This window comes from Apiospora kogelbergensis (genome assembly GCF_038363985.1).
Source record: "Apiospora kogelbergensis strain CBS 113332 chromosome Unknown utg000011l_segment0_segment0, whole genome shotgun sequence".
In the NCBI taxonomy this organism is placed as follows: Eukaryota; Fungi; Ascomycota; class Sordariomycetes; order Amphisphaeriales; family Apiosporaceae; genus Apiospora; species Apiospora kogelbergensis.
Window position 1 is genome coordinate 366,433 of NW_027117428.1, and position 17,886 is coordinate 384,318.

Sequence of the window (17,886 nt, forward strand, 5' to 3'; positions counted from 1 at the left end):
GTGCCATGCCCGATGCAGATGTTTCGCTTTTTCGGTGCGAACGACTGGTGACGAGTGAGGGCTCACGCTGAAGAAGTGCCGCCATTCATGGCGTGCATAAATAGTGGACGTCCAAAAGACTCGACGGGGCTAATGAAGGTTGCAGTGGTCGGACACCGTCCGGTCGCCCGAAGGGTCGCCCGAATCATCTTCTTTGCCACTGTGTCCTGCTTCAACTTCCGCCTGTAGTTCATATACCTGCCTCGTGCGCGTTTCGCCCCATTCTGCACAAACTCTCTTTGGACGGCCTGCTAGTAACAGCTTTCCACCATTTCCCCCGATTTGGGAGGATTTAGGCGCGGGTTTCCCATATAGGCCTTGTCTGTGGTTGGATCGACGTAATCGGCGCCAAGGACTGTCTAGGCACCCAGCTGTTCCAAGATACAGCTCTCTGCAGTGACGCATCCATCGCGCCGTGGTCGCGGTATCTCGCGTGTTGGGTTGCCAACTGCATTCGTCGCAGCGACCGGCATATCGTTCGGCGTGGAGCTGGACTCGGTGTGGGCGGGTTGATGTACCTTCACTGTCTGTCAAAAAACTTGGGCGCCTGTAAGATGATTAGCGCTACCCGATCAGTAGACGAGAAAACATGCCGACCTTTGGGCGTTCGGGGTGAAGGCAGTTGCTCCGGACCTTTATGCCCTGTTGGACTATTGGGAATGGCAGTCCCGCCGTCATCGTCGGGAATGATATCGTAGAGAGATAGAGGGTCGGCGCCCGTCAGGCCAGTGTGGACTGCTGAAACGTACTCAGGGCCGGTTTCGTGCTTGGCATCGCATCGCTATCTATGTCGACACCGACATTCGCGTCATTGCTGACGCCCGGCTGGGCCTCAGAATTGATGGTTTCGACTCGGCAACTGGATCGTGTCGCTCGGCCGTGGCTCGGTCTTTGCGGGCATGAAATGCTGATGACATAACGAGCTCGAGTCAGGTGAAGGCGACCTTGTCAGGGACCTCACCAGGGCAGTGGCTGACCTGGTTCTAGAACACATTGTTGGCGGGAATGGTTTCTGGCCAGGCTCCTCTTCAGCGCGTTTTCACGGGCTGTTTCCAACCCTGAATTTATTAGTTCCTACTGCTGGAGTGCAGAGCCGGAAGAGTAGCGCGACTAGTGGGCCAAGTCCCGTAGAACGTACCGTCACAGGTTTGCGACCCCGCTCTATTTAGGGCAACTACCCTGGGCTGCGGAAGAATTCAGACGCTGTGGTAGCAGGACGCAGAATAGGCAGGCACCACATGGCCTGTAAGTGCGGCGTCAGTTTCGATCAGATTGGCACTTTTCCACCCACTAATCAGTAGAAGTCGGAGGGGCCCAAGGTGCGTCCAATGAACCAGCAAATGCGCCACGGCCAGAATGGGGGCACGACAATACCAGCGCCTACTTGCGAAAAGGGTGAAATTGGAGACTACGGTCGTGCGGACCAGAATGGTTGTTTCGGCCCCCCACTATCACTTAAGAATTGGAGGGACCCGAAAGTGAGCATCGACCCATCTACGCTAATAACGGTGGGTTCTAGACCTGGCCCGCTGGTTGCCCTAGTGCTCTAGTGCACCATTGCTACTGTTAGATGGAAGGTATCGGTACCTTGGAGGCCGATGATCCGACCAGGACCCACTAAGAGAAATATGTACTGGGACAACCGCATTGTACCACAGACAGAGAGTTCAACTAGACACAACCAATCACGCGTCTGACAGCTACTCTTCCGACGCTGCATTTCAACAGTAGGGCCAACATGTCTGCAGGCTATGAAGCCAGGGCCGAAAACAGCGTGCGAGAATCTTCGAGCTCTCGATGGATGTAGCGAAAGGAGAATACGCTGCTGGATGATTCAGGCCCGAGGCGAACGGCCTCTAGATCGGAGTGATACAAGCGGAGCGGGGGAAACATCAGGCTCTGTCCTGCGCACCAGAACATAGGTTGCATCACGAGCTGTCCGTCTGGCGTCCATTTCGTCTCTCAGTGCCACTTGCGCGACGGTTCCGATTCTGCTTCACAGCAAGGGCCAACAAAACTCCGGACCGAAAACAGCCCGTGAGACTCTTCGAGCTTAAGCAGCAAAAAGACAGTACTGCATGTTACTGGATGATTCTGGTTCCATTCGGAATCGGCGCACTTCGAAAAGGGTACAATGGGGGACTCGGGCGGACCAGAATGGTTGTTTGGCCTCCCACTTTCTGCATACTACTCGGTGGGAAATGGAGAGACCTGAAAGTGCGTCGTGGGAGCCAGCAAGTGCGCCACGGCCAAGAACAGAACACAACAATATCGGCGCTGCTATTCGCTGGCTTTGCTCCTTTGGACCCATGTTGGCAAGAGGATCCCGAGCCAACTTCTCTTCGGCGTGTCTTGAGGAAAAGTTCTTGCGCAGCAGGAAGACTGGGCAGTTGGCCCTGAAGGCACGGGGTCGCGAAACGGCGCCACGCTAACGATAGTGTGTTCAAGGGACCTGACCCGCTAGTCGCACTAGGGCGCCACTGGCTGAAGAGCCAGATCCACCAAAAGGTGAAAGAAAGATGGAAACAGCTGTGGGACCTCGAAGAACAGAATGAAGACCATGGCCGGCGTGCCCAAAGTCTGGGGAAGCAGTACCGATTGCTTGACTAGAAAGCCGCCGAAGTTTGCAATGAAGCCCTTCGACTACTCTGGAGTCCCTCGGAGTGTCACGTCCGCGTATATCCAATTACGCACAGGCATCGGACACATAGCAATCTACTTACACCTCATAGGGAAAACTGACTCAGACGTCTGTAGTATTGCGCCAGAACGAGGCAGACGACAACACATCCCCTACTCTACTGTCGGCACTTCAGCAGGCAGCGACAGCAGTTACAGAGGCAGCTCATGGGGCTCCCTCTCACGACTAGCGTTCTTTTCACTACCATGCGTGGAAAGGGGGCTCTGCTCTCGTTTCTACGGGCAACAAAGCTTCCCTGTTGTTAACTTCACTAGAAAGGCTGAACATGGACAGCAAGTTGAGCGATGGAATTTCTGGATTTGGACTCTCCTGGCTTAAAGGAGTGAGCCCTCATCAGGGCTAGGTTTGTCATAATGTCTGTCATAGCTAGATAGCTGCATACGGACAATAAACTTGATTCAAAAAAAAAATCCTCGCGACGCGTGACGCGATACGCGTCGGGACGCATTGGGCCTCGAACTTCGTCAAGCGCCAACCACAGTTGAAAACGCGTCTTTCGCGTGCATACGACTACCAGAGGGCCCTTTGCGAAGATCCTGAAGAGATCGCGGCTTGGTTCGAGCTTTTCCGCAACATGAAAGCGAAGTACGGCATCCTCGACGAGGATCTGTACAACTTCAACGAGACCGGCTTCATGATGGGCCAGATCGCGTCCTCGATGGTCGTTACGGGCGCCGATCACGGCGGGAAACGAAAGAGGGTCCAGCCTGGCAATCGGGAATGGACTACCGCGATCCAGGGCGTATGTGCGGACGGTTGGTGCGTCCCGCCGTTTATAGCGGTAAAAGGCAAGATCCATCTCGCGAACTGGTACGCCGACAGCACGCTGCCACGCGACTGGGTGATTAAACCGACCTTGAATGGATGGACGGATAACGAGACAGGCCTGGACTGGGTTCGACATTTCGATAAACATACTGCCGCGCGCACAAAGGGCACATATCGAATGTTGATCATCGACGGGCACGAGAGCCACGTTTCGGCCGAATTCCACGCTTTCTGCAAAGAGAAAAATATCATTACGGTCTCTATGCCTCCGCACTCATCGCATCTACGCCAGCCACTTGACGTTGGGTGTTTTGGCCCATTGAAGCGGGCGTACGGTCGCGAAATCGAAGGGTTTATAAAATCGCATATAAACCATATTACGAAGGTTGAGTTCCTTATCGCCTTCCAGGCCGCGTTTTCGAAGGTATACTGCTCCTTGCTTTGAGTCACAACGGCCGTCAAATACAGGATTGAACTAAGGGAACCGATCTCGATAAGCTAGCACGGAACGTGCTCCGTAGTGTGGGGAGAAACCGTACGACCTGTCGTAGAATTATTGGTAGAATATCGAGAATGAAGGTTTACTACCTGTATTGAAGGTTCGTTGTTTTGACTGTGACCATTGCATGGAAGTTATTGTCGCTCGGCCCACGTGCCAGCGCATGAAGCTTGGAGAGATGTGGAAAAAGCGGTTAAGGGGTGGCTCTCGTCAGCCACTGGAAAACACGGCTGTGCCATGTGGGGGCGGGCTACCCGTTCAATTACAAGAGCACAAAACACTAAGTTAATCAATGCCATGATCAGCTTCTTTTCTGACATAACGACCTAATTGAGAGGCACGAAAAAGACGATTCTTCGAATCGCGCTGGCCACGCGCCGCATAACGTACGCGGAAGACCGACGACCGATAATACGAGCTGCAATCCGGCACAGCATGGTAGCGAGCACAACAGGGGCGGGGACAAGCTCGCAACTTGGACACTGCAGCATGACAACAGTGACTACTAAGAATACCAGTTGAAGTGACCGTCACTTCTGTGTTGTAAGAGAGACGACAGCATAGCAATCACGGTTGTTACTCGCTGTTTCGAATGACTATCGAACCCGAAGCAAGCACGCCGGCATACAGTGACTCCTTGAGGCCAACGAGGCTACTTAGTCCTCCAAGACCAGCACGAGAGGCATGCCACGACCGACCTGCACGCATCATCGCGCAATAGACGCACCCCACCGACGATTCTCCACCCGGCAGCCGAGCAGCGCTACGCGATTCCATGAGGAAAGAGTCGACGAGGTGACAAAGGCCAGTGCACTGGCTAAAAGCGAAGCACCTATGCCGAACGACACAATATCAACAATGGCAGCGTCCCCTATATGACTAAGCCATGACGAAGCAGGAGCTACCGTCGTTACTTCGATGCTGCTGGTTTGAAACTCCGATGTTCTGGCCAACCCGCATCACCCATCCTTCTACTTTTCTTCGTCACTTCTTCCTTTTTCATTCGCCAAACTATATTACACCAATTACAGATTGCCATCCCCGCTGCCATTAATTTCACGCTGCTCTCCCCGAGATTTCGGGGCTTTCTTCCCCGCAAATTACCTTGCTTTTTGATGCTGGCAGATGTGCCCAGGTCTGTAAAACTTGATCGGCCGACGCCTACCTACAGCAAACCTCGGGTCCCAAGCAAACTACAGTTTTTAAGTCCATCACCCAAACGGGATCTTTCGCTACTGTGACTAACGATAGCCTTGTCTCGTATGTCGTGGCAATATGTGCCGCTTCCCGTAGCCTCAAGGTCAAAGACTCAACCTAATCTCTAATGTCAGCCAATAGATGACCATACTCTCCTGCCGACACCCGCAAAACATCGAGACCGTGCGATCGACCGACTACCGTACACTTGAACCTGTGAATGCGTCTTTATAGTTATGGAAATGCCTGCACAGGTCTTGAAAACACTTGATAATGGCAATACCCAGTCTTCAGAAGATCATGGGAAGACCGTAAGGCACAGGAAAAAGTTCTCTCGGGCCTTTAGTCACCGTGTCCGCACTGGTTGTATGACTTGGTAGGCTACTGCTTCTGCACCACCTCTGCATTTGGTCCCGAGCAAAGCTGATATTTCAATTCCATAGCAAGTACGTCAAGCGACGCAATGACCTACTGGATTAATGTGGCTGATACATAAGCAGATTACGACATAAGAAGTGCGATGAAGAAAAACCCATTTGTCGTCGTTGCCGAGAAGCCAAGGTAAAGTGCGATGGCTACTTGTCAGATCTCCCATCGTCGCATACTTCCAGAGTCATGGCCACGATCTTTACTAGATGTCCTTCACCTTTAGGTACTCCAGGGATCAGTCTTAACACAATCAAATTCGATTCCGCAAACGAGTCGCGCTTCTTTCACCATTTTCGAGTTTGTACTCGATATGGGCTCGCCGATTCCGCAGGACTGCGCGATTTCTGGGATGCATATACCTTGCCCTTAGCCCATCAAGAGGAACCACTGAGACGGACTATCGCAGCTGTCGGTGCTGCCCATCAACTCTACGTGATTAAATCATACTCTACAACTCCCTCTTCATTATGGATTACGGAGCAAGAGAACGCGGCTATGCAACAGTACAACAAGGCCATCTCAAGCCTGTTGAAAGTAATGTCCACGCTCGGTTCGCCAACCGCCACACATAGCATCCTTTTATGCTGCCTGATGTTTGTCTGCTTCGAGAGCTTGATGGGTCGATACTCAGAATCAATCAAGCATATCAAGTCCGGGTTTCAACTCCTGGCTTCCTCTGACGCGTCCGGCAACATAGGCGATGCGGACCTGTGGTGGCAAATTTACGGCATGTTTGCCCGCCTTGGGATCGAGTTCTCGGCATACATGGATGACCTCCTAGTACCACCCGTACCTAAAAATACCAATTCACCTGCTGCCTCCACCGACGGCCAGCAGCCATTCACCAACTTGATTGAAGCCACCTCCAGCCTCAGGGAATTGGACCTTCAACATTGGGCAGCGCTTTGGCATGCCGAATACGCTGTCTCGCTCGACGGGGAAGGATCAGCGTGCCATGTAAAAAGTGAGAACAGACTCCATTTACCATTGACGGCTGGGCCTTATTCAGGGTCTGAAGCGGCGGGAACGGTGCCGACAGTTGTTAACGATCCTTTATGGGATAAGAAATGGAACGACAAGTTCAACGTTTGGAACTCCCGCTTCGAGCTGCTGGTAGATACCCTGCAGCCCGAGAAGTTATCAGAGAGAGAGTTAGGTCTGTTAGGGCGTCTTCGACTGCAACAAAGCTTCTGGAAATTTGCTTTGGAACTTCCACACGATGGGACGGAGGCAGAGAATGTCCCAACATCTTCTTATGAATGTTTCATGGAACGGGCTGAGCAGATGGCACAACCACTCATTGCGCAAGGCAAACCGACCTTCTCCTTAGATGGGGATCTGATATCCGACCTCTCTTTTACCGTTCGTTTTAGCCGTGACCCTGCTGCACAGAGTCGGGCACTCTTTATCTTGCGTTCCTTAAATCGGCGCGAAGGTATCTGGGACAGCAACGAGATAGCTGATATGTACGAGGCTGCTCTTTCGTTGAGGTACGATAAAATTTGGGAGTTGCAGGACGAGGTCCGTTCTGTTCCGGCCTTCATGAAGATACTGTCAGAAATGGCTCAAGACTACAAACCTACTTCTCTCATCCTCTGGATGACGAGTATGGCGAACAGTTGAACCTCAAGCGGTCCCAGTCGCGAACTTCTAGATAGAATGCTCAATTGCACCTAATGATTTCGTTGCACATGACGCTTGTAAAAGTTACAGTCCCACATTATTATACACCGCACCAAGGAAATGCATGAGGACAAGGCGACACTAAGAACGTATCAAACCAATCAATGTAATGACATAGACAAGATTAGAAGATCGCGTCCTACCTGGCATTATTGCCAAGAACCGTGGATATTGAAATACGAGTGCTGAACCTGTATTTTACCTGTTCGGAGAAGGGGAGCTGATTCAAGGGACATATTGTATTTCATGAGCACTGGCAGTTACGTATTAACGTGAGCTGAACCAGCTGTGCACACGGCGGAGACTCCATTGTGCCCCAAATGAAAGCTTCAGCGTTTGAAAAACGAATGCTGCTCCAGCTCCCAATACAATGAACGGGCTACACTTGGGCCACACATCTGCACGCACTTCAACGATTCGTACAGCCCACTTTTGATACGCGTACTGCATATGGCTTGCTATGGCCGCAGTCCACGAAATGGTTTCTCTGGGTACTCGAACTGCAACAAGCAAAATATTGTCCTATTCCACATCGCCAGCCTCTAACGAAAGAGACCACACCGGCGGTTAAATGGAGCGTGCGATCTTGGGTATCGACCCACTTATGCGCAGCTTCCTTCCCACCGCGGTGTTCCTAACCAGAGCAGAGACGAGTGGCTCCCAAGCTCGACGCAAAACGGCCATACTTGGAGGAATGCCGATACCGTAGGTAAGCTGGTCAAAGTAGGTTTTGTGCTCGGAGCTCGGCACTCGGCAGGGACTAAGCTTTGTTCAAGTCTACCTATATCGGCTTCTCTTGTCGAAACCGGCGATGTTACTGTATGAGTTGGGGATCTTGTTCTCAGCATATTTGCTAGTCTGTTTGTGATACTTCGCTCAGCTTGGTTGTGAAGAATCAACGAACACAGGGATGGCAGACTTGTCTCAATCGCGATCCAGCTAATCTAAAGTTTGAAAATACGCTCTCAGCCTGAGGTTATCCCATAGGGCCATATTTCAGATCAGCTTAGCAAAAGTGCCCCAAATCTTAGATTTCTTACCACGAATTGAGTTGCAAAGCATGATCATCTACGAAAGTAAAGAGCGATTACTAACTAGTACATGGGTTCTGGCTGTAGGATCGGCGAATGGTTGGTGTTCGGAGTCTGCAGGCGCTGACCATGGATGTTAGCTGCATAACAATGTATCACAAGGACTTTCAAGTTTTTTTACCATGTGAATGGTGCGGACGGACTCTAGTCTCCTGCGGTGGCGGGGTTGCAGCTTGATTGACCCCGCATATGGGGGAAAGTTCGCGGAATACGAACTTGATCAGGCGATCACGCTGCGGATATCCTCTCAGCGAAGATACATAAATCGTGGACGTCCATCTTGGAGGGAAATGCTTTTGAAATTCAAGTTATCCGACTGTGCATCCTAACAATGTCCCAACAACATCTCCCATCCAATTGCGACGTGGTCGTGATCGGTAGCGGCAACGCCGGCTTCTCGGCTGCCATGACCGCTAGACAAAACGGCGCCAAAAATGTTGTGCTCGTCGACAAGTGTCCTGAGGGATGGGCGGGCGGCAACAGTTATTTTACAGCCGGTGCATTCCGCACCGTGCATGCTGGCCTACAAGACTTGCAGCCACTCGTTAACAACATCGATGCGAACACGGCGGGAATCATTGATCTTGACCCCTATACGCACGACGACTTCCAGAACGATCTTATGCGCGTGACGGCTGGCCGTTCAGACGTCGAGCTGGCCCGTATCTTGATCCAGGATTCCAAAGATGCCATTAGGTGGTTGGCGGGCCAAGGCGTGCGCTTCCAGTTGTCATTCAACCGCCAGGCGTACAAGGCCAACGGCCGGTACAAGTTTTGGGGCGGATTGGCACTCAAGACAGAGGATGGTGGGAAAGGGTTGATTGAAGATCTCATACGGGCTGCCCACAAGCATGGCGTGAAGATATTTTGGTCGGCCACGGCAAAGAGTCTGTTAAGCGACCCGGAGACCGGGGCTGTGCGAGGTGTTGTGGTCGAACAGAACGGAAAGCAGCATGTCGTCGAGGCCAAAGCGATCATTCTCGCAGCAGGCGGGTTTGAGGCAAACCCCCGTTTGCGTAGTGCGTATCTCGGCAACAATTGGGATCTGGCTTACGTCCGAGGAACCCCTTACAATACAGGCGACTGCCTGGAGATGGCAATCAGGGACGTGTCTGCAAAGCAGGCTGGAAACTGGTCGGGATGCCATGCTGTAGCGTGGGATGCCAACGCAGCTCCGAATACTGGCAACCGGGACATCTCGAACCAGTTTACCAAGTCCGGCTATCCCCTCGGTATCATGGTTAATAACCGAGGAGAGCGATTCGTTGACGAGGGTGTCGATCTTCGGAATTTTACATACGCCACGTTTGGCAAGGCCATCCTTGCTCAGCCAGACGGTATGGCCTTCCAGATCTGGGATACCAAGACCATCCCGTGGCTGCGGAGCGAGGAATATCGTGACAGCATCGCTCACAAGATCCATGCCAACAGTATCATAGAGTTAGCCGACAAGTGCGTGGCCGAAGGTCTACAGTGCCGGCAGCAATTTATCGACACACTTACCGAATTTAATCAATCTGCGCATGCGCACCGCAGAGAGAACCCAGCGCTGACCTGGGATCCCGCCATCCTTGATGGAGTTTCAACGCAAGCTAAAGCACACTCTCTGCGCCTGCCAAAGACCAACTGGGCGCTACCAATTGACGAAGCGCCTTTCCTCGCTGTCAAGGTTGTCTGTGGTATTACGTTCACATTTGGCGGTCTTGCCGTCAACCCGGAGACTGCTGCAGTCATCTCAACAAACAATGGAGAGATTCCAGGTTTGTTCTGTGCTGGCGAGATGGTGGGCGGCTTATTCTACGGCAACTACCCTGGTGGCTCTGGGTTGACTTCTGGTGCCGTGTTTGGACGAAGGGCTGGAAGGGCGGCCGCAGATTTGGTGGCTTCAACATCTACACCGTAGCTCGATTCGGCTCCTGCCTCAAGTGCAAGGAAGCCAAAACTTGATTACCGCACATGCTGAGATCGCATCACCTGTTGCTAGCGCTGGGAAGCACGGTCGCTCCGATTGCGCACGACCCAGACTGGCATTTAGTCAGCTTTATCGACTTATTCACCCTAACATGTGAGCCACGAGCCGAGGACGGAGCAGGCTGTGTAGCATGACGAATTTCCTGTTTTAGCTCATGATGTAAACGCTTCGTGCGGGGGTTACTTGTAGTTAACCCGACCACAGGTAGTAGTAAACCACAACTCCAAGATCATTTCTTAACACTACGATTTACGGACCCTGTAATTGCGCTTGAATAGCAGTTGGCATGGGCAGCAATGGCGCGAACTGGCTGCAGCGGATAGTGCAGCAGACGAGCAGCGTGACGGACAAAGCCTTGGGGTGTTACTGGGCTAACGTCCACAGAGCGCGGCGCGTAAACTAATTCGTAAAAGCTTTAAGCACGAATTTGGCGAAGACAATAAAGTGTATCATGGTAGACGCGGATGAGCCTTGATTCTGCGCCTATGCGCCCACTCGCTCTCATGCTGTAGCATCGACTGTACAGATTCCCCATGTGGTTTGGCAACACGTACTTGTCAAGGCGTAATGCGGTGGACATGCCGCCGCCGAAACCGCTCGTGCTCATTCGCCAGTGCAATATCTACCTGCGTGCATATGGGGTTGGAACGACTGCGGTTGGTTTGGAGCAGGTCGAAAAGTCGTATTGGCGGCACCAGGATGGACGTATGCCAGAATGGACGCACCCCAGAATTGGTCCACGACGATGCGAGACCTTGTTGCTTCGCCCCTTCCTCAAGGTCTTGAACACTCTCACGCGCTGTTTCCGGCCCTTGGTCACAATGTCGCCAATGCAGTTCTGCAGGCATCTAGATTGGCTCAGGAACGGGACGGCCAGTGGCGCGCCGAAACCACCCAGCCTCCAAATGGGTGAGCTAGAAGCAGCACCGAAAGGGCTGTTCACGCGCGGGGGCGGATTCGCTGCTAGAGCAGTTCAGGGGTGGGGAGCAGCCAATCCAGAACTTGATCCTAGCCCCGGTCGACCTCGTTCTGCTGATCTGGCTCTCGAATGGAGGATCGTAGGATACAGAATGCCTTTGAGCCAGAATCCACGCCAGACACGGTGGTACGTCCCACACGTAGAGTCCGGACTGACGGCAGCTGCAGATGAGCTGCTTGCTCACGAGTAGGCCAAGGATCCGAAATCACATACTGCTGGCCGCTTTCGGTGCAGGGTCAGTTCGACCCCGCCACGTCTGCTGGGCTGAATGCTGCCAATCGGCTCTCGCATGGCTATGCTTCACAAGTCGTGCTTCGTCAGGAATTCGCTCTGCCCATAAGTGCAGGCTATGGATCAGCACTTCCCCACCGGCAAGCCCATTTCCGCCCGACAGCCCAACCTACCAATCGTGCTGGGCTGGCATCCATGTTTCTGCTTCATTACGGCACCGCACTTGGCCACATAAATAGCAGTTGTGTGGTCGAGGCTCTCTCAGTTGGTTACATACCCCATTGCCCTTCGTCTGTCGTTGTCAGTACCTTAGCAAGTCCTCTTAATACTATCGTATATGTTTACAGCCACACGGCTTATCAGACCACCCGAATATAAACGCGCATTACTTACTATTCAGTTGATATCAAAACACGTTGTCGTTTATGTCTGATACTGTGTGATGCCGTATAGGCACATCTTGTCCTCGACCGAACACATTCTGAACATGGCCCTTCCCGATCGCAGCCGACCTAGTTGGCATTTCAGTGACTGATGTGTGAATGCTATTAGCGACATCTCCGAAGAGGTCGTTGACCGCCTTGCCACACCACAACGGCCACGCACCCCCGACCAACCTCGATTCGAACGCCTTCGCTAAACCGCTGGCCGACCAGTACGAGACGCCGGAGGCCTTCATCGAGGATGCCCATCTCATTTTTGACAACTGCCGTAAATACAACATCAGGACCACACCTTACACTAATAAGAGCGCCAACAAGCTTGAGCGTCCGCAGGGGCGCGCAAAAGGCAAGGATATATCAGAGAATCTTATTGAACGGGCCGTAAAAGCCTACGGCCAGAGCATTGGCTCCAAAGAGTATGACCGTTTTGTTGAGCTTCCCAGCTCCTTTGCTAACAGCCACAGTTTCGTCAATCAGCCGCCTGCCACGCGAGACCGAGCCACGGTCGAGTGACACGATCGCACCGCCGTGCCGAAGCCGTAGATTTCGAGGCCCAACCGGATGCTAGCGACGACGCGAACGCCGGTGTCGATGTGAATACACGATGCGGATGCCGAGTACGGAGTCGAATAAATACTCAAGAACTGTCTATCGATCGAGCAGGCAGTTGTGTCGAATAAAGTACAAGTTTGCACTCGGCGTCAATGAGGCTGGCAAAACGTAGTGGAAGTATCACCGTTAGTACATGTACAGTAATGCACCGGTTTCTTTTGACAACCGTATCTTGAGGTACAAAGCCAATAGGTTCCTGGTATCTTCAGGTAGCATGGTTAGAAACAGAAGCAAACCTTTATTGCCTTATGATAATGATAGATACGAACCAGAAGAGCATTAACTTATGGGTCACATGAGCAGTATGGCGGTGGCTACGGCGTGGCAAGCGGACACCGAGGACATCTCACACGTCCACAACGTTCATACTGACTCTCGAAGAAGCTGTAGTAAAGGATTTGACAAGCGTGGACGACCTCTGGACTCGCATGGTTGTGTCCGATTCGCACTCACAATATACTTTCGTGGCGTAGGACCAGCGGTGCACTAGCGTTTATCATCCTGGGAACTAGACTATGAGACTTACTATACCATCAGCTTCTGACGAAACGACACTCGGAAGAGTGGGGATTGGCATTCAGAAGTAGAACCAGCACGCGGCTGCTCTATTGGCTGCAGGTCACGACTGATGTTCACATCACTCTCCCTGCTAGCTTATGTTAGTTGATAAAGATGGCAGGTCGTATCGTCACGGCTGTTTGCCCAGCGGCCGTCACGCATTCCTGAATCGTCTGTTGCCTCGAGGGCACCGGTAGAAGAGGTTGATCCATGACGTACCCACAATCAGGCCTCCCCGGCTGACCTATCTCGAGCGAGGGGCAATTTGGGTAAGATAGCTGACTCACGGGCAGCAGGAGCATGGCCCAATATCTTCATGGACATATATAAAAGCAAGGTCGGGGTAGGGTTCTTTATCGAACTTATTGTAACCTCCATAAGGCAAACAAGGAAATCGACTTCCTCGGGTCTCGGACAGTGGATTCGACTGGTCGGGGCTGAAGAGCATGACGACTATAGATGTAGCTGCACAACTGGACTTTGTCGTCCGTGGCTCAGCTCGACAGTCTTACCACAGTGGACAGGATCGGACGGGCATGAAATCCATGTCGTTCTCATATCTCGTCGACGACAATTATTCCTGCAACGCTATGGTAATCAACCGATTTCGCCATTGGTATCTCATAATCAGTCATCTATGGCGTAGAGGTTGGGTCAAGACAATCATGTAACATTCGTCCGGTCAGCATCCTAAATAGCTTAGACCAAAACCTAACCCTTATTCGAAAACTGGAGAAAGATGGTGTTACCGGTATCTTCACAATTTTGGCTTTTATTCAGCAGCTGCCGTATGCAACACTCGGATCGATGGCCGAGATGATGGATAGGTCAGCCCATTCACGTGGAAGAAGTAGCAACTTTTTATCAAGCAACATGCCTGGTAACCGACCTTGTTGAAACCCTTCACCATTTTCTGAGGTGTGCGGGGGGCACTCTATAAACAGAGACGGTGGGGCCAGACCGCCACACTAAGAACACAGTCTAGTCCGTGTCCATTCGCAAACCTCCGCTGTGGAAATCTTGGCCGTGGGAACGAACCTGTGGGGAGTGGAGAATGCTGCATGCAGTATTTGATATTGACTACAAAGTTACAGGGACACCACCTAGACAGCTGAGCCATGTAACGTAAACATATGGGGCCGAACATGCCCAATGCGCGCGAAACCCATTCGGCCGTTCAGCTATTACATCCCCAAGGGGCCGTGCCCGGACACAGCCAGCCGGGTTGGGCTTGCCCATAAGACTTGCTCGCTTCGTCGCAGCTGTAGTTCTGAGCCAAGCTTCGCAACTGGACCGATGCCACTTGTATGATTAGTGATTGCTGCCACCAACATGAACATCAATCCCGTCGACAACCCCGAACTCTTCACCGATGAATCCAGGGCGGGGCTCATCTACGCCGTCGTTCCCGTCATGGCCATCGCCTCCATCGCCGTCGGCCTTCGTTTCTACACGCGTGCCAGGGTCCTTGGTATCATTGGCTTCGATGACTGGCTCTGCCTGACCTCACTGGTTGTCTTGCTGGCCTTGGGAAGCTCTGGGTTGGTGTGTAAGGGCGTGATCGGCAACTCTGCGAAACCACGTTCTGACCACACCTCCGAACTTCTAACCACTCAGCCGAATATAGCCGAGGTATTAACGTACCGCGTTTTGCCCTGAATAGCTTAGTATTCCGGTACGAAGGTACGAGCATAAGGTTCACACGTACTACGCCGGCTGGGCCTAATGCATCTCACGATATTCAGTATAGTGTTGAAGATCTTTACCAAACCAAGGTAAGCGCGCTTGATGGAGCGTTCGCGAAACCACGCTTCTGACCACAGGTCTGTCAGACCTGTGGTCAGCGTGTGGTTTCGCGAGCCTCCTCTGTTTTTATAGCTACGCTACTTCTTACACCTATTTTGGCTGGCAGAAGTAGCTATACATCAATTATGGCACCAACACCGATACCAGACCGGCGACTGAGGTTCGTTAAGCTCATCGCCGCGGCGCTGTCAGAAGCGCAGGCTGCGCAAGCTACGCAGGCTCAGCAGGCTCACCGCCGCCGTCAACTTCGCCGCATTATCCATCCTGGAGGCTATCTCGCTGCGAGCCGTCACATAGAGCAACTACTGAGCGGCTCGCCGAAGCAGTTCTATGAGCTCTTCCGCTGAACCAAGCAGCAGCTCTGGAAGCTGCTTGAGTGGCTGGAACTCTACACTGGGCTTGAGGATACGCGGTTCCAGTCAGCTGCGCAGAAGCTGTTGGTATTCCTCTGGATTTGCGGTTTCGGCGAGCCGCAGCGCAACGCCGCACACCGCTTCCTCTGCGCGCAGAGCAGTGTGTCTGCTGCGTTCCACACTATCCTGCCGCGTATGGTGCAACTATTCCAGGTCTTCGTGAGGCTGGATACGTTATATCTATCTACAGACGTGGAACTTATCCGGGAACCCAAGTTCGATGGCTTTAGTGGCTGTATTGGAGCAATTGATGGTACACTGATTAACGTCCATATCCCCGTGGCCGAACAACAGCCTTGGCGCAGCCGAAAGGGGCCACCAGCCCAGAACGTATTCGCCGCAGTCCTCTTCGATACCAGGTTCGCCTATATGCTTGCCGGTGTTGAAGGCTCTATGCATGATAACAAGCTTCTTGCTGAAGCTCTAGACAGGTCCTTCGTTTTGCCGGAGGCTAGGATCTTCCTCGCAGACGCTGATTTTGGGCAGCGTCGAGGGCTGATTCTACCCTTTCCAGAAACGCGATACCATCTCCAAGAGTGGGCAAGAGGTGGAAGAGCACCAGAGACGCCGGAAGAGCTGTTCAACCTCCGTCACTCTCGTATACGGAACGTGGTGGAGAGGACGTTCGGTGTCGTTAAGCGAAAGTGGAAAATCCTTCGCTCCGCTGCGCCAGAGTATAGCCTTAACAGCCAAATCGACATCGTCTATGCGCTATGCGGCTTGTGGAACTTCCTAGTATTAGACGGAGTCGAGCCTGCCGAAGTAGACGAAGTGGAGATATCGATGCTTTCAGCGACACAGAAGGAGACTCTGGAAAGGGCACGTCAGCGGGCTCTCACGAGTATCGGAACCAAGTCTTCAGCGGCTATACGTAGGCAAATAACCGACTATCTTTGGCCAAGATACCTGCTACGACCCCCTTACGAGCCTTCCGAGCTTTCCGCGATCAATTCTATTAATAGCGATGAGAGCCAAAGGGGCAGTTATCCGTCCTCGAGCAAAGCTAATATATAGCCAACACGGTCTTCTTCGTTTTGTACTAAGAACGCGGCTGTGGAAAGGGGCTCTCTATAGATGAGGCGCGTAGCTCGGTATCGCTGCGCTGCAGTTAATTGGGTTAATTGCTTAAGGACTTCGGAAGCGGCAACCACGTCTTCGCGGCCAGGGATGCGTGAGACGGTCTCGGCAGCTTCTTTGAGGCTATCGCCATCGATCCCGCCAGCGAAATTAGCCGTCTTTAGTCGCTTTGGAGTTGACTTGACCGTGCCGAAAGGAGCTGACCGGCGGCGAAGCGGAAAGGCGGATGAGGTGGAGGGCGCTGTTGAAGGAGCATCCGGCATAGCGATTAGGCCGGAGCCTTCGGTCAACGTATTTGGCTTATGGGGGCTCTTAGCGAAGGGGTTCGTGACATAAGCGTCTTCAGAGGAGGGCTCTCCAGCTTCCTTTATTACCAGACTGTCCATACTATCTATATGGGAATCTGATAACTGGGAAGATTCTCCAGCCTCGTGGATATGTCTGCCAGTCGAGCAGTCTCTGCCGAACACCTCCACATAAGCTGGGATGTTAAGCAGCGGCTCGCTCTCCATCCACCTCGCAGAAGGATCCTTAGCGTATAGCCTCTCCAGGACCTCCTTCGGCGCATCCATATAGCCACATTGGTCAGGTCCGGTTCCGGAGCGTTCTGCTTGTTGCCACTGATTCCAGCGTTTTCGGCAGTCGAGATATCTCTTCCTCACATTCGCTGCCGTCCAGTGTTGTGGCGGCCCGCCGATTGTGGATATCATCTGCTGAGCCACTCGTTGGAAGGCCTTTTGCATCTCAGCAGGCCTCACGATGTTCAACCGTCCGTCTTGCTTGGCTTGGAGGATGAGGCCCATGAAGCTGCCACGTAGCTCATGAGAGAACCTGAACCTTGGTGTCGCAGCTGCTGCGCGGCCGCTGCGTGTAGTTGGCCGGCGGCGGCTTGGCCTTGTTATAGCAAACTCATCAGAGGAAGGCTCGGTGGCAGGCTCGGCAGGCTCGGCAGGCTGTGTAGACTGCGTGGACTGCGTGTCCACTATAATTGCCTCTCGAATCAGCTCAACATCAGGATATTCGGCAGAGGCAGACATCGTGACTGTTTTGGAGAGGCATCCTGCTCAGTAGAGGGAACCGGTGTCCAGGAATCTCTGTGAGGTATCTCCTCGCCGGATTTACCACCAATCTAGCCTGTTTGGGCGTGGTGTGGTACTTCAAATCGTGTCTTGGCAGACAGGGATATGGTGTGTATCGTCGATGTGGTCAGAAACGTGGTTTCGCAGAGTTGCCGATCACGCCCTAAGTGATCAACACGACCTGCTGAAAACCCTGGATAGAAGAGGAAACTAGCTGGACAAGACCAATTCTTTGCTGACCATTGCAACACAACGACAACAGTGGCTGGCAAGGGTCTAGGTCGACATGTCGGAACGTTACCTCAACCC

The 17,886-nt window shown here is 52.6% G+C and overlaps 6 protein-coding genes across 6 annotated transcripts; 4 read left to right on the forward strand and 2 right to left on the reverse strand.

The window, feature by feature from the left end:
* Positions 1-3,204: 3,204 nt before the first annotated feature.
* Positions 3,205-3,644, reverse strand: PG998_014375 (uncharacterized protein; the record flags this gene model as incomplete). The annotated part of the gene is made up of 2 exons (XM_066881191.1): positions 3,205-3,276; positions 3,330-3,644. The coding sequence occupies 2 exons, from the start codon at positions 3,642-3,644 to the stop codon at positions 3,205-3,207; spliced, it is 387 nt and encodes a 128-aa protein (XP_066723722.1).
* Positions 3,645-5,819: 2,175 nt separating this feature from the next.
* On the forward strand, positions 5,820-7,256 carry PG998_014376 (uncharacterized protein; the record flags this gene model as incomplete). Its single annotated transcript, XM_066881192.1, has 1 exon — positions 5,820-7,256. The coding sequence occupies one exon, from the start codon at positions 5,820-5,822 to the stop codon at positions 7,254-7,256; it is 1,437 nt and encodes a 478-aa protein (XP_066723723.1).
* Positions 7,257-8,738: 1,482 nt separating this feature from the next.
* PG998_014377 (precorrin 3B synthase CobZ) lies at positions 8,739-10,310 on the forward strand (the record flags this gene model as incomplete). The annotated part of the gene is made up of 1 exon (XM_066881193.1): positions 8,739-10,310. One exon carries the CDS (start codon positions 8,739-8,741, stop codon positions 10,308-10,310), a length of 1,572 nt encoding a protein of 523 aa, XP_066723724.1.
* A 4,224-nt stretch (positions 10,311-14,534) lies between these two features.
* PG998_014378 (uncharacterized protein) lies at positions 14,535-14,861 on the forward strand (the record flags this gene model as incomplete). Its single annotated transcript, XM_066881194.1, has 1 exon — positions 14,535-14,861. The coding sequence occupies one exon, from the start codon at positions 14,535-14,537 to the stop codon at positions 14,859-14,861; it is 327 nt and encodes a 108-aa protein (XP_066723725.1).
* Positions 14,862-15,133: 272 nt separating this feature from the next.
* PG998_014379 (uncharacterized protein) lies at positions 15,134-15,355 on the forward strand (the record flags this gene model as incomplete). The annotated part of the gene is made up of 1 exon (XM_066881195.1): positions 15,134-15,355. One exon carries the CDS (start codon positions 15,134-15,136, stop codon positions 15,353-15,355), a length of 222 nt encoding a protein of 73 aa, XP_066723726.1.
* Positions 15,356-16,404: 1,049 nt separating this feature from the next.
* Positions 16,405-17,535, reverse strand: PG998_014380 (uncharacterized protein; the record flags this gene model as incomplete). Its single annotated transcript, XM_066881196.1, has 1 exon — positions 16,405-17,535. The coding sequence occupies one exon, from the start codon at positions 17,533-17,535 to the stop codon at positions 16,405-16,407; it is 1,131 nt and encodes a 376-aa protein (XP_066723727.1).
* Positions 17,536-17,886: the final 351 nt, after the last annotated feature.